Source organism: Petaurus breviceps, unplaced genomic scaffold, assembly GCF_028583685.1.
Source record: "Petaurus breviceps papuanus isolate PSGF00001 unplaced genomic scaffold, PetGlider_PUasm1.0 90792, whole genome shotgun sequence".
Lineage (NCBI taxonomy): Eukaryota > Metazoa > Chordata > Mammalia > Diprotodontia > Petauridae > Petaurus > Petaurus breviceps.
In genome coordinates this window covers 7,481,515-7,493,775 of record NW_027187347.1, presented here as the reverse complement: position 1 = coordinate 7,493,775, position 12,261 = coordinate 7,481,515, and the positions used below count along the sequence as shown (strand labels likewise).

General features: G+C 39.4%; 1 protein-coding gene and 1 pseudogene across 1 annotated transcript in view; both read right to left on the bottom strand.

Moving 5' to 3' along the window:
* CD96 (CD96 molecule) overlaps positions 1–12,261 on the bottom strand; it is a 123,540-nt gene that overhangs the window by 31,721 nt on the left and 79,558 nt on the right. Inside the window, exons 8-11 of the mRNA XM_069069824.1 lie at positions 2,894–2,968; positions 1,907–1,975; positions 744–812; positions 5–73 (exon numbers count right to left, since the gene is read on the bottom strand). Of these exons, the coding sequence (XP_068925925.1) occupies positions 5–73; positions 744–812; positions 1,907–1,975; positions 2,894–2,968 (282 nt within the window). The remainder of the gene's footprint in view (positions 1–4; positions 74–743; positions 813–1,906; positions 1,976–2,893; positions 2,969–12,261) is intronic.
* Positions 10,864–11,738, bottom strand: LOC138147410 (putative monooxygenase p33MONOX pseudogene; annotated as a pseudogene).

Sequence of the window (12,261 nt, the reverse complement as noted above, 5' to 3'; positions counted from 1 at the left end):
TTACTTGGTTCTGTTTCCTTCATGCTACGGTCTGGATAGCTTTGTGTAGTTATGTTGGAATTGAACTGGTGACCTGAAAGTACTAAAAAACCCAAAGACAAGCAAACAAAAAATTGTTTCTTAAGTTTATTTTATGAAGCCTTTCATTCTATGTAACTGATTCAGGAGAAATTTAAATTGTTGCTTTTGTACTGTATTAGATTGTACTATATTAAATTAGTGAAAATAATAGCAAAATCCTGAGTTTCTACTTCTTAAGCACACCATTTGCACTAGGAGGTTTGTGGAACTTTCAATAAACTCAATATTCCTATTTATCCCACTGATACTCATAGAGCAATGAGTATTTGGGGCATTTGCCACCCTCCTTTATCCTCTAGTCAATGGTCTGTCTTCTTTCCACACAACTTCTTCTCTGTGTAGCACATTGACTTGAACCACCAGGAGGCAGCCCACATTCAACCTTTGCACATAGTGACCATAGGTCACCATTTTTTATTTGGATAGGCCTTGATAGAAATTCCAGGGGCTCCAGCAAATCCTACTCCCCCACACACACATCTTCACACCCATACCCACCCAAATCCTGCCCCCTCCCTAATACTCCACTCCCTAATATCCCCCTCCCCACATAAGCATCCCATAAGGGCTACATGATTTTCTTTCATTTCCTATTCTAGTTTTCTTAGAGTATAGACCTTTCTGAACAAGTTAATGAACTTAGAAAGACTGATTGCACTTACTTGGTTCTGTTTCCTTTGTGCTATGATCTGGATAGCTTTGTGTAGTTACACTGGAATTGAACTGGTAGGCTAAAAGTACAAAAAACCCAAAACAAGCAAACCAAAAATTTGTTGCCTAAATTTACTTTGTGAAGTTTCGTTTGTTTGTTTTTTACTTAAGCCTTTCATCCTATGCAGCTGCTTCAGGAGAAAATTGAATTGTTGCTTTTGTACAATACTAGATTAGTGAAAATAACAGCAAAATCCTGAGTTGCTGTTTCTCAAGCAAAACATTTGCCCTGGGAGGTTTGTGAAACTTTTAGCTAACTCAAAATTTCCATTTATGCCTCTGAGACTGATAGAGCAATTAGAGTTCTGGATTTGGTGTGTTTGCAACCCTTCCTTATATATACTCAATGACCTGCCTTCCTTCTATACAACTTCTTCTCTGTCTCAGGCATTGACCCGAACTACCATAAGGCAGCACACATTTGTCTTGGGGAGTGAAAACTTCTCAGGCAGTTTTGGATTGTTAATTTCCCTCTTCCCCCCTCCATTACTGCTGTCAATCAGCAGCAAGCCCATTCCGGAGTCTTTAGACCCCCACCCAGCTTCAGTCCTTTGCTTTCCTGCCTCTGTGGGCCCCTCCTCCCGGCCAGTGGAAATCACTCCCCCAACCAATGGGAGTGAGGGACAACGGGGGAACTATGACCCTGCTGTGTTAGGGTTTAAAAACTCTGTTCGACACACATTGTGGGCCTCTTCCTCATGACCAGTCATGGAGAAGACTGCCCTCTTCTCCCTGGGAAAGAGAATAAATTCCTGTTCTTATCCTAAGAGATCTCAGTGTTCTTGATTCAATTTTGGATGAGGTTTTTCATCCCAAACACATTCAACCTCTGTACATAGTGACCAAGTGGTCATTATTTAATTGGTTACTCTTTTATTTGGATAGGCTTTGGTAGAAGTTCCAGGGGTGCAAGGAAAGGCCACACACATCTTCACACCCAAACCCATCCAAATACCCCTCCCCAGATACACAGAGGCATAGCTCCCCCCCCCCCTTCCCCCAGCCATCCAGGAAGGGCTACATGATTTCCTTTCATTTCCTGTTCCAGTTTCCCTGGAGTACAGACCACTCCGAGCAATTTAATGAGCCTAGAAAGACTGATCATTGCACTTACTTGGTTCTGTTTCCATCTTGCCATGGTCTAGATAGCTTTGTATAGTTGCATTGGAATCGAATTGGTGGGCTGAAAGTACAAAAACAAAACAAGCAATCAAAAAAATGTTCCCTAAGTTTATTTTATGAAGTTTTCCTGCTTAAATCTTTCATCCTATGCCACTGATTCAGGAGAAATATGAGTTGTTGCTTTGAGCCACTGAGTGAGTGAAATTACAGATGAACAGTCAGATTCAATAGCAAGATGAAGATGAGGGTGATGAAGAATATAAAATCAAAATCTTGTGGTTTTTTTTGTGTGTGTTTTGGATCTTTTGTGTTTACATAAAGAGCTTTACCTATATCTGGAGATCTTAATGAATTTAGAAAGAATTTAGGTCATCCTTTTATAAAGGTGCCTTATGCTGAAACAAGAGACATCACTGGAGCCAGTTGGTGTACACAGTCAGAAGGCTTAGAGGATATAGCTCTAAGTTTCAATGCTAGCTCATTTTGCTGCAGGATGAAAGGAAAATTGCTTCGATTCTACTCTTGTCATCAACCCAGATCCTGGATGTGTTGTGAGGACTAATTAGAAAATAATAGAGGTGGCTAGGTGGTGCAGTGAATAGAGCACTGACCCTGGAGCCAGGAAGACCTGAGTTCAAATCCAGCCTCATACACAAAAACTAGCCATGTGACCTTAGGCAAGTCACTTAACCCCAATTACCCTCCAAAAAGAAAGAAAAAAATAGCGAAATCTTAGTCAGTTAGAAAATACTACAGGATAACAAAAAAAATTTTTTTTTAACATAGTGGTGCTTATATCAGTATAGAGAGCATCAGATTACTGACTATATTTCCAACTTGAAACTCAAGGAATATCAATAGTCAAGAAAGATTACTATTTAAATGGGCTTTTTGCCCAGACCTCAACACTGTTTTCCTTATAGACCTGGTGGGTGTGTTAAATATCCAGAGCCAAGTAATGAGCCTTAGTTATACTTACAATGGGAGGTGGAGTCTGGATTTGATGGTGTGGAACTCATCTCTTCCAGGGTTGGCGAACTTGTGCTGAGATACTCTGTTTTCAAAGAGGAATTTCTAAACTGTTATATCTTTTTATGCTTATGCTTAGCATTATTTCTATATCGACTTTGGGGGGAGGGGGATAGAATACAGGGCATAGAATATTATAGCTAAAAGGAACCTTAGAGATTACCTAAGCAAACATCTTCATTTTACAGATACAGAAACCAAAGCCCATAAAGGTATTATGGTCATCACAGGGTCACATAGTTAATTAGTAGAGCTGGGACTGGAGGCAAACTTCCAGGCCAGGCTGCTCCTCCTCCGTTCTAATTCTCAGCAGGCAGATAGATGAAGATTCTAAATTCATGATCACTTCACAACTGAACCAGAAGCCCTGGGCTGTGGTTACTGAAAACCCACCTTGTAAATGAGATTAGGTGAAATGCAAAGGACTGTGCTCAGCAGGTAAGAAAGCTTAGATACACGACTCCAAAGGAGGCAATAATCTGTTGATGGTTCTATGAATCCTACCTGAACCAATGAAGGATCCAACAAAGTTTGCCTTCTCTTCCCCCTGCCAAGACTTAGCTGGCTGTGAGGATTGGGATGGAGTCTTTTCAATCTAATATAGTATACAGTTGGCAGAAGTCTACTCTGATTCAACCATACAAAAGATGGCCTGCTAGGGAACCAGGACAGCTCTAGAATCAAACCAGACCAAGACGAGTCTGCTTCACAATTATACTAGCTGCATACAGAAGGTACTATTGCTTTCATCTCTATGTGTCAAACTGGCAGCACTACTCTTTCAAAGAGAACTGTGTTATTCCTGGTAACGATGCCCCTGATTGATCTATTTGTTGCTATCGTTGCCCAGAAGTTTCAATCATAAAAAGAAAACACCTTTGAAAGACTCAAGGTCTCTGATCAATGCAAAGAACAATCAGGACTTCAGAAGACTGTTGATGAATGATCCTTTCCACCCGTTGGCAGAGACATGCATTTTCTGACATGGCCAGTGTGTTTTGCTTGACTGTACTCATTTGTTATACAATAGGGCTTCTATCAGGAGAGGAGCTATGAGTGATTTGTTGGTTATTTATTAGTAATAGTCACACACAAAAGATGAACGAAAGAAAAAGAAGAAAGAAAGAAAAGAAATACCATTAATAAAAAATTGAAAAAATACAAGACAGCAAGTCAGAAATGCAGAAGGGAACCCAGATATGCAAGAAAAGTTGTTTTTTTAACTGTGAGTTAAATTTAATATGCACTTAAAACTGTATACAATAGAAGTTCATAATAATGCTCTTTTCTTTGTTTATTGAAATGTTTGTGTTTGCTGATGTTTATTAAAGTCATTAAAAAAACTTCTAAAAAAGCATATGAACCACAGAGAATTCTCAACCAACCAAAGGACAGAAAACAGGTGATTTTTAAAAAGATTAGACAGATAGATAGACATATAAAGTTTCTCTAGACAATCTGATTTTTTTCTGTACTAATTAAGCTAATTGATCTTGGCTTTGATGTATTTAATTTCAAAATAATAATTGCAAGTGATTTGTTTATTGTTAAAACTTGGGGGGAACCTTTATTAAAAATCATTTCACCAAGGAAGTATGAAGGTTTTCATTGAAATGATTCTTTGTTCTAAGTAATACATAGTGGATTTATTTTACAATATCAGTGGTGAGGATAAAAAAAAAGTTAAAGGGGTGGCCAGGTAGCACAGTGAGTAAGAGCACCAGCTCCAGTGTCGGGATGACCTGGGGATCAAATCTGGGCTCAGATACTCAGCACCACACCCAGAAATAACTGGCCATGTAACCTTGAGCAAGTTACTTAACCCCAATTGCTTTAAAAAAAAGTTAAAGAAAGAAGGAACTTAGGACTTTGAGAAGCAGAATGGACCTTAAAAACCACCTAACTCAATTCCCTCACTTTTCAGATGAGGAAATTGTCTCAGAGAGGTTGTTATTCACATATTTAAGCAGTGGAAGAGCTGAATCTATAAGAAAAATCTTCTGAATTCCATTCCAGTGCTCTTTATACTTCTTAAGTTCAGAAGGAAGATAATAAAACCATCTAAGTTAAAACAGAGAAAACCCAAGCAACTTTAGATAGGCAATAAAATGGTGAGAAGTGTGCTCAACAGGGGGCATCAGGAGACTCAAGCTTTTGTCTATGCTCTACCCCTTCTGCAGCCTGGGCAAGAAGCTTCACTTTTCTGGGATCCAATGTTCTCTTTTGTAAAATATGGGGATTCTACTAGATGATCCCAAAGGACTCTTAAAGACTTAATCTCTATATGAAAGGAAGACAAAGAATAAAGAATCAATCTAACATTTATTGTTTTTACTATGTCCTATTTGAGATGCAAAGAAAAAAGTGATACAATTCCTGCCTTCAAAGAGCTTTTAAGTCTACAGGGAGATAGGATACCTGAACAGAAAATTCAGAATATTTGTGAGGAAGACTGTCTCTTACATGTAGCGCAAGGGTATTGTTGTATGACTCAAAGGAATATAGAATAACATCTCTAGTGTCTTTTCTTTCTACTATTCAATCAAGGGAGACTTTAATTCATGCTAGAAATTGAAGTAAAAGGTTGGGACCAGAAACTTGGTCTCTCTGTCCTCCCTAGCAAGAAGGAGTACAAGGCTAGAATAATATCTGTCTTCTTCCCCCTAAATATTATTCGATTAGGACAATGTGATTTTCAGGTTAATATGATTTCTGGCCACTGCTTCATTAATGAGTGAAGCAGGATTCCAAGCTCTATATCTAAGACTTGATGCCTTTCCTACTAAATGCCAGTTGGACAATGTATACACACAGCAATTAGCAAAGAAACCCATTTATCCAATCCAATACTTGAACAGAAATTTTAAAAAAGCATGTATTTGAGAATATATACCAGACAATAAAGAACGAGGAAGTTCTTCAATTGGAAGCAAGGTCAACCAAGAGAGAGTGTTTTAGATCTCATATAAGGTAGAATTTCCTGAAATATTTAGCACAGCAAACTGGGGAGAGAGACATGGTAGAGACTGTCAGGCCTTCTCATATTGGCTTCTTCTCAGAGTCTTTCTTTCAGCAACCTGAAGTGGGATTGGCATCTTCTACCTTCTATCTTGAAGTTGAAAGCCATTAAGAGACTTGTGTCTTGGAACAAAACTAAAGAGATCACACAGGTGCAGTACACTAATGTCCACCAATGAGGAGAGAGTCCCATACCAATGGGCTTTGGGGCTAGGGTTATATATACAAGACAAATACTGAGTGACAGGGTGGAAAAATGAACAGTTGGAGAAACAGGAATAGCCTTTTGAAAGAGACATTTAAATTGAGTATTGAAGGAATTGCAAGAGTCAAAAATTAGAAGGGAGAGCATTCCAGACATGGAGGACATCCTGTGCAAAAATACAAAGATAGGAGAATGCATGTTGGGGAGAGCCAATTTGACTGTAGAATAGCAGGTATGAGGGCAGGATTCTGTGTCCTTTTCAGAAAGTTTAGGAGGAAAGATAATGAATTCTATTTTGAACATGTTAAGGTTGAGATACCTAACAAGATATCTAGCTGGAAATTGCCTGCAGGTAGTTGAAAATGTGGGTCTAGAGCTCAGAAGAGATGAGGGCCAGATATGAGGTGACTATCACCTGCGTAGAGAAGATTGTTGAATACATGGGATGCCGAAAAAGTAGTATAAAAAGAAAAGAGAAGAGGTCTCAAAACAGAGTACAGCTCTGTTACAAGATATAGATGATAAACCTGCAAAGGATATTGTCAGTCACTTGATAAATGTTTATTAAATACCCATTAGGTGTCAGGAATTGTGATAAGAACTAAAGATAAGAAAGGGGCAAAAGATTGAGTCTTCAAGTAGCTCACAATTTAATTGAGGGAAAGAGATAACAAATTAAATATATACATATATGCATACATACACATATATACAAGCAATATACAGGATAAATGGGAAACAATTAACAGAAGGAAGACAGAATTAAAAGGGGTTGGGAAAGGCTTCCTGTAGAAAATGAGATTTTAGTTGGGATTTAAAGGAAGTCAGGGAAGCTTGTAGGCAGAGATGAAATGGGAGAGAATTCCAGGTGTGGAGGATGGGTAGAAAAACATGGCTGGAGCTGAGAAATGGAGTGCTTTGTTTATGGAACAGCAAGGTATCTAGTGACACTAGATTGAATCAATCAATCAGTCAGTCAATAAACATTTATTTAGCAACTACTGTGTGCTAGGCACTGTACTGAATTGAAGAGTGCATGATAGGGATAAAAGAGTAAGAACAAGGGAAGGCAGAGATGGGAAGAGGCTAGGTTATGAAGTCTTTTAACACCAAAAAAGAGGATTTTAAATTTGATCTTGGAGGGGATAGGGAGCCACTGGAGTTTACTGAGTGTAGTGAAAGGAAGGGTGAGATGTGATATGGTCCGATGTACATTTTAGGAAATCGTTTTAGTGGCAGAATGGAGGATGGGTTGGAGTGAGGAGATATTTGAGACAAGCAGACCCACCAGTAGGTTATTGATATAGTCTAAGTATGAAGTGATGGAGACTCACCAGGGTAGCGTCATTACCAGAGGAGAGAAGGAGGGTATAGTCAAGAGATATTGCAAAGGTGAAATTGAGAGGTCTTGGCAACAGATTGAATATGGCATGACAGATAATGAGGAGTTAAGGATGAAATCTTGTTTATGAATCTGAGGTACTAGGAGGCTTGGTGTTGTTCTCTACAGTAATAAGGAAGATACGAGGCCAGAAAGGGTTTCAGGGAAAACTAAATGAATTCCATTTTGGACACATTAAGTTTAGGATGTCTACCAGAAATATAGTTTGAGATATCTAAAATGCAGTTGGAGATATTAGATTGGAGGTTATCAGAGACATTAGGGTAGTATAGCAGATTTGAGAATCATTGGCATACAGAGGACAATTAAATTGAAAGAGGCTAATGGGATTACCAAGTGAAAAAGTATAGTGGGAAAGAGAAGATGATGGTCCAGGACAAAACCCTGTGGGACATCTACAGTGAGAGGGCATGATGTGGATGAGAATCCAGTAAAAGATATCGAGAAAAAAGTGGTCAGATGGTTAGGAGAATCAGGAGAGAGTGGTGTTAAGAAAAGCTAAAGGGAAGAGAAGAGGGATCAACACTGTCAAAGGCTGCAGAGAAGTCAAGAAGAAAAGGTCATTGGATTTGGCAGTTAAGAGATCATTGGTAACTTTGGAGAGAGTTGTTCCAGTGGACTGATGAAGTTGGAGGCTAGATTTCAAGGAGTTAAGAAAAGAGTGAGAGGAGAGAAAGGGGGACACATTGTAGATGGTCTTCCCAAGGAGTTTAGTCACAAAAGAACTGTAGTTAGAGGACATGGAAGGATCAAGTGAGGTTTTTTTGAGGATGGGGAGACATGGACATGTTTGTAGACAATAAGGAAGGAGTCAGTAGACAGGGAGGGATTGAAGATAAGTGATAAAGTGGGGATGATTGAGGGGGCAGTCTTTTGGAGGAGATAGAAAAGATGGGATTGCTTATGCAGGCAGAAAGTGGGCTTGGTAAAGAATAATACCACTTCTTCAAAGAAAAGAAGCAGATAGTGGCAGAAGGCATCTGAGTGACAACAGATGAAGAGAAAAAATAAAAAGAAGCATGATCATGACACAACACATGCACATACATTTAGCAAGCATTTGCATTCAATGTTGGGGAAATAAACAAGAGAATTGGTTACTTCTCTAGGGTCTGAAATAATCTCCTAGAACAACTAGGCAATATTGGGAGATATCCTATTGTATTATCCATGATTTACAAACACACAGGGCACAGATGGTTTGGGTTGCACCAAAAACTTCATCCATATTGATGGAGAAGTATCATATCGGTACCTTCCTTCTGATGAGACTTCTCTCCTATTAACTAAAAATTCATTATTTGTATTATACACTATTAACTCAAGATTGTAGATGACATCATCTCATGGAAAGTTGTGAACTTAAGAGTACTCACATTCACAAGGGACACATTTGGAAGTTAGATTCATTTTTTGAGAAGCTAAAAGTTTTTCAACATTATCTAAGATGGCATTTAAGTTACATTTATGTATGTTGATTGGAAAGGTAAAAATTTATTAAGTCCAATTTCTCCGTCCCAAAATTTTTTATCTTGCAGAAAACTGAATCTTTTGTTATTGTTTGTTGCTGTTGTGGTTTGTTCTCCAAGAGGACCATGACATCACGGAGGTAATGCCATGACTTGCAAGTGAATTGGATTTAAGTGAGGGAGGGTGTGCAAAGTCACCAGTCTCACTTTCTCCTCTGGAGCCATCTGAGCCCAGGGGCAGACAGAGATCAGAACGATAGGAGATAGCCCCCTGAATTTTTTGTAGTGAGGCAGGAAGACAAGTGGTCCAGTAGCCTATGACTTTGTCTCTTTGCCAGAATTAATATGTTCATTTCATTCAGTGCCAGGACTAGGCAGGGTAGACATCTCTCTACAGAGCAAGACGAAAAAGGGTAGTGATGTACTGAAAAAAAAAATAGTAAGCGTATCTGTTTTTCAAAATATTACTTTTTAAAAATAAAATCCATTTATTTTCTAAAGACAGAAAATAACACTCTCCATGCCATGATGGTATTTATTTTGTGATGAGTTAAGTAGCTTGTTTTGTAGGGAATGCTCAAAGCCTCTGGTGAACAATAGCAGAGAGGTACAATCTTACGATACAGGGCAATGAGGACAGTGCAATTTTAAAGCTTTGAGTAGTCTGTAAAAAAAAAGCTTTATCCTGGTCTAGACAAAGGTGCTGCTTTGAGTCAAAGGATGAATGAAGGCCCAAATGAATAGTCAGAAGCAATGCTAAAATGATGATGATGATTTGATGATGATGGTGATGATGATGATGATGAATAGAAAATTATATTCATAGTCCTTTGCATTTACATATAGAACACTACCTTTGTCAGGCAATTTCAATGAATTAAGAGCTTACTGGCAGCCAAGTATAAAGGTATCATATGTATCATACAATAGACATTTTATACAGCTGACTAAATTTCCCCCAGGACTTCTCACACTGATCAATGCCTTAGTGATTCTGTATCTGATCTGATTCAGGCTGGAGGCACCAGACACCTGAGGTACAATACAGGTAACGGGAATAGGCATTTTACTGTTAGTAACATTTGATTAGCACAATTTTCTGCTTCACACATTAGGACATAGGGCAGTAAGATTGAGAGAGGGGAATTTATTACTTGTCCACAGCTGCCTTTCTTTGGAGACCATTTTTTCCCAGGTCTGAGGTCTATATAATATTGCACAATTCCTTCAGCTGAATGATTCCATTATGCCAGAGGCCTCACCCAGGTTTGGAGGATAGAAGAGAGGAGGCTTAAAAGGTCACTGATAGTGATTAAGAAGTTATCTGAAGGATCATGCCACCTAGGCACTGATAAACCAAGAACCACTGAATGGCAGAGTAGGAAACATAAAGTTGTCATTTAGAATAACCCTGTTAGGTAGGTAGTGAAAGTTTTACATACATTTTGCAGGTTAGTGAAGTGAGGATTGGGAGGATTATAGAGAGATCATCTAATCAAACCTCCTCGTTTTTTTTTATCTTGGATAAAAAAGTCTAGAACAAAGTCTACTAGATTTTAATTATTTCCCTTGCCCCCCTGCAATCTATTTCTATAGATCAATAATTGGCTGTAATCAACTGTACTTTGAGAAGTCATTCAGACCAACTTTGGGACATTACAGAATAGGTCTTCCTGCATTAGAAAGATGCAAGCTTTGCACAAGTATTTAAAGAGACAATCAACACCTCCCCAGGAATATGATCCTCAGCAAAATTGTAAATGGATGACATCTTTCCTATGTCAAGTGTAAGGTGGATGGGAAGAAACAAAAGTCCAAGAATCTCTCTATTTAACAGTGGGCTCACCAGAGAAAGCAACTTTGATCATATGAACAGGGAGCTTTAGAACCCTGTAAGGAGTCAACACATTCATGTCTCTTGGTTTAATGTTATGAGCTAAAATATAGTGGATTCATGGTTATTGCTTCTTTCCTTCCATCACTGGAAGGTCCATCTAGTTGGCTCAAAGGCTGCTGGGTCTTCAGCAATTCTAGTAGCTTGAACCCAAATGAGCTCCACTGGTGATGGTTTCTGAGTACCTCTGTAGGACTGGACACTGAAATCCGAGTTGGATTTCTGAAGTGTTCTTGGTTCAAAAAGGCTCCGTTTTTCAGATGAGGGTTTGTCTTTATCTCCATTTCCAGAGTCCATGCTGCTGACATCTAGGCCAGGTAAGGAAGTAGAACATCCATGAGTAAACAACTAGCCTCTGGGCTTCAGTCTATCTTCTTTTGTCATTTCTCCATTTTGTAACTTCAGTTTATGGACTGCCTCTGCGACACGGTAGTACTTGGTTTCTTCTGTGGTGAGGCCTTTATGGAGAGTGTACCCCACATCAATCCTGCCTGCTGCTCAAAGCATTGGATGCTCTCTTGTGTCTGTTTTATAATCAGAGAATTCATGATGAGGGGCATAGCCTTGGCCTTCACCACTGGCGCCTTGTTCAATTGGTCACTGGAAGCTGGAGGGGTTACAAAGAAACTATTTTCTCCTTCCTCAACCTTGAAAGGCTGTTGGTACTTCCAATCTGGGATGACCGGCTTTTTCCATAGAAACTTACTGCACATGTCAGATGAAGGCAGGTGGAGTCATCAGTGTGGGATACTCCAGGACATCATCATAACTGAATGCCCAATGATGCATTCCAGTTGGCAAAGACATCTTGCCTAGAAGTCCACCTACACTGTGCTCAGTAGCAGCTGGATTTCTGTGAGGAGGGGGTGGGTAGGATGGAGGAAAGGGGGGGAAAGAGACTGTCTGCAGCCCGAGACTAGACCAGGGACAGGAAGCTGAGACTAACAAGGCTCCCAGCCCCGTCACTCCCTAAGCTTCAAAGCACTGGGCGAACTGAGGCCACAATGGATTCAAGTAGCTCCAAGACCCAAATGGGCCTCAGCTGGGAGAAGTAGAGTGAAGCGCCAACCCCCTCATTTTACATAAAAAGAAACACAGGCTCAGAGAGGTTAAATACTCTTTTCTAAAGTCACACAGTAAACCAGGGGCAGAGCCAGGAATTCAAAAGCCAGGTTTCCTGAACTCCTCATCTGGTGTTTGTTTTTTTCTTCCAATTTTGTCGTGTGTGTGTGTGTGTGTGTGTGTGTGTGTGTGTGTGTGTGTGTAAAAAGCATGACAAAATCGGAAGAAAAAATAACATGGTGCTCAGATGATAACTGTAGGTAAAAAT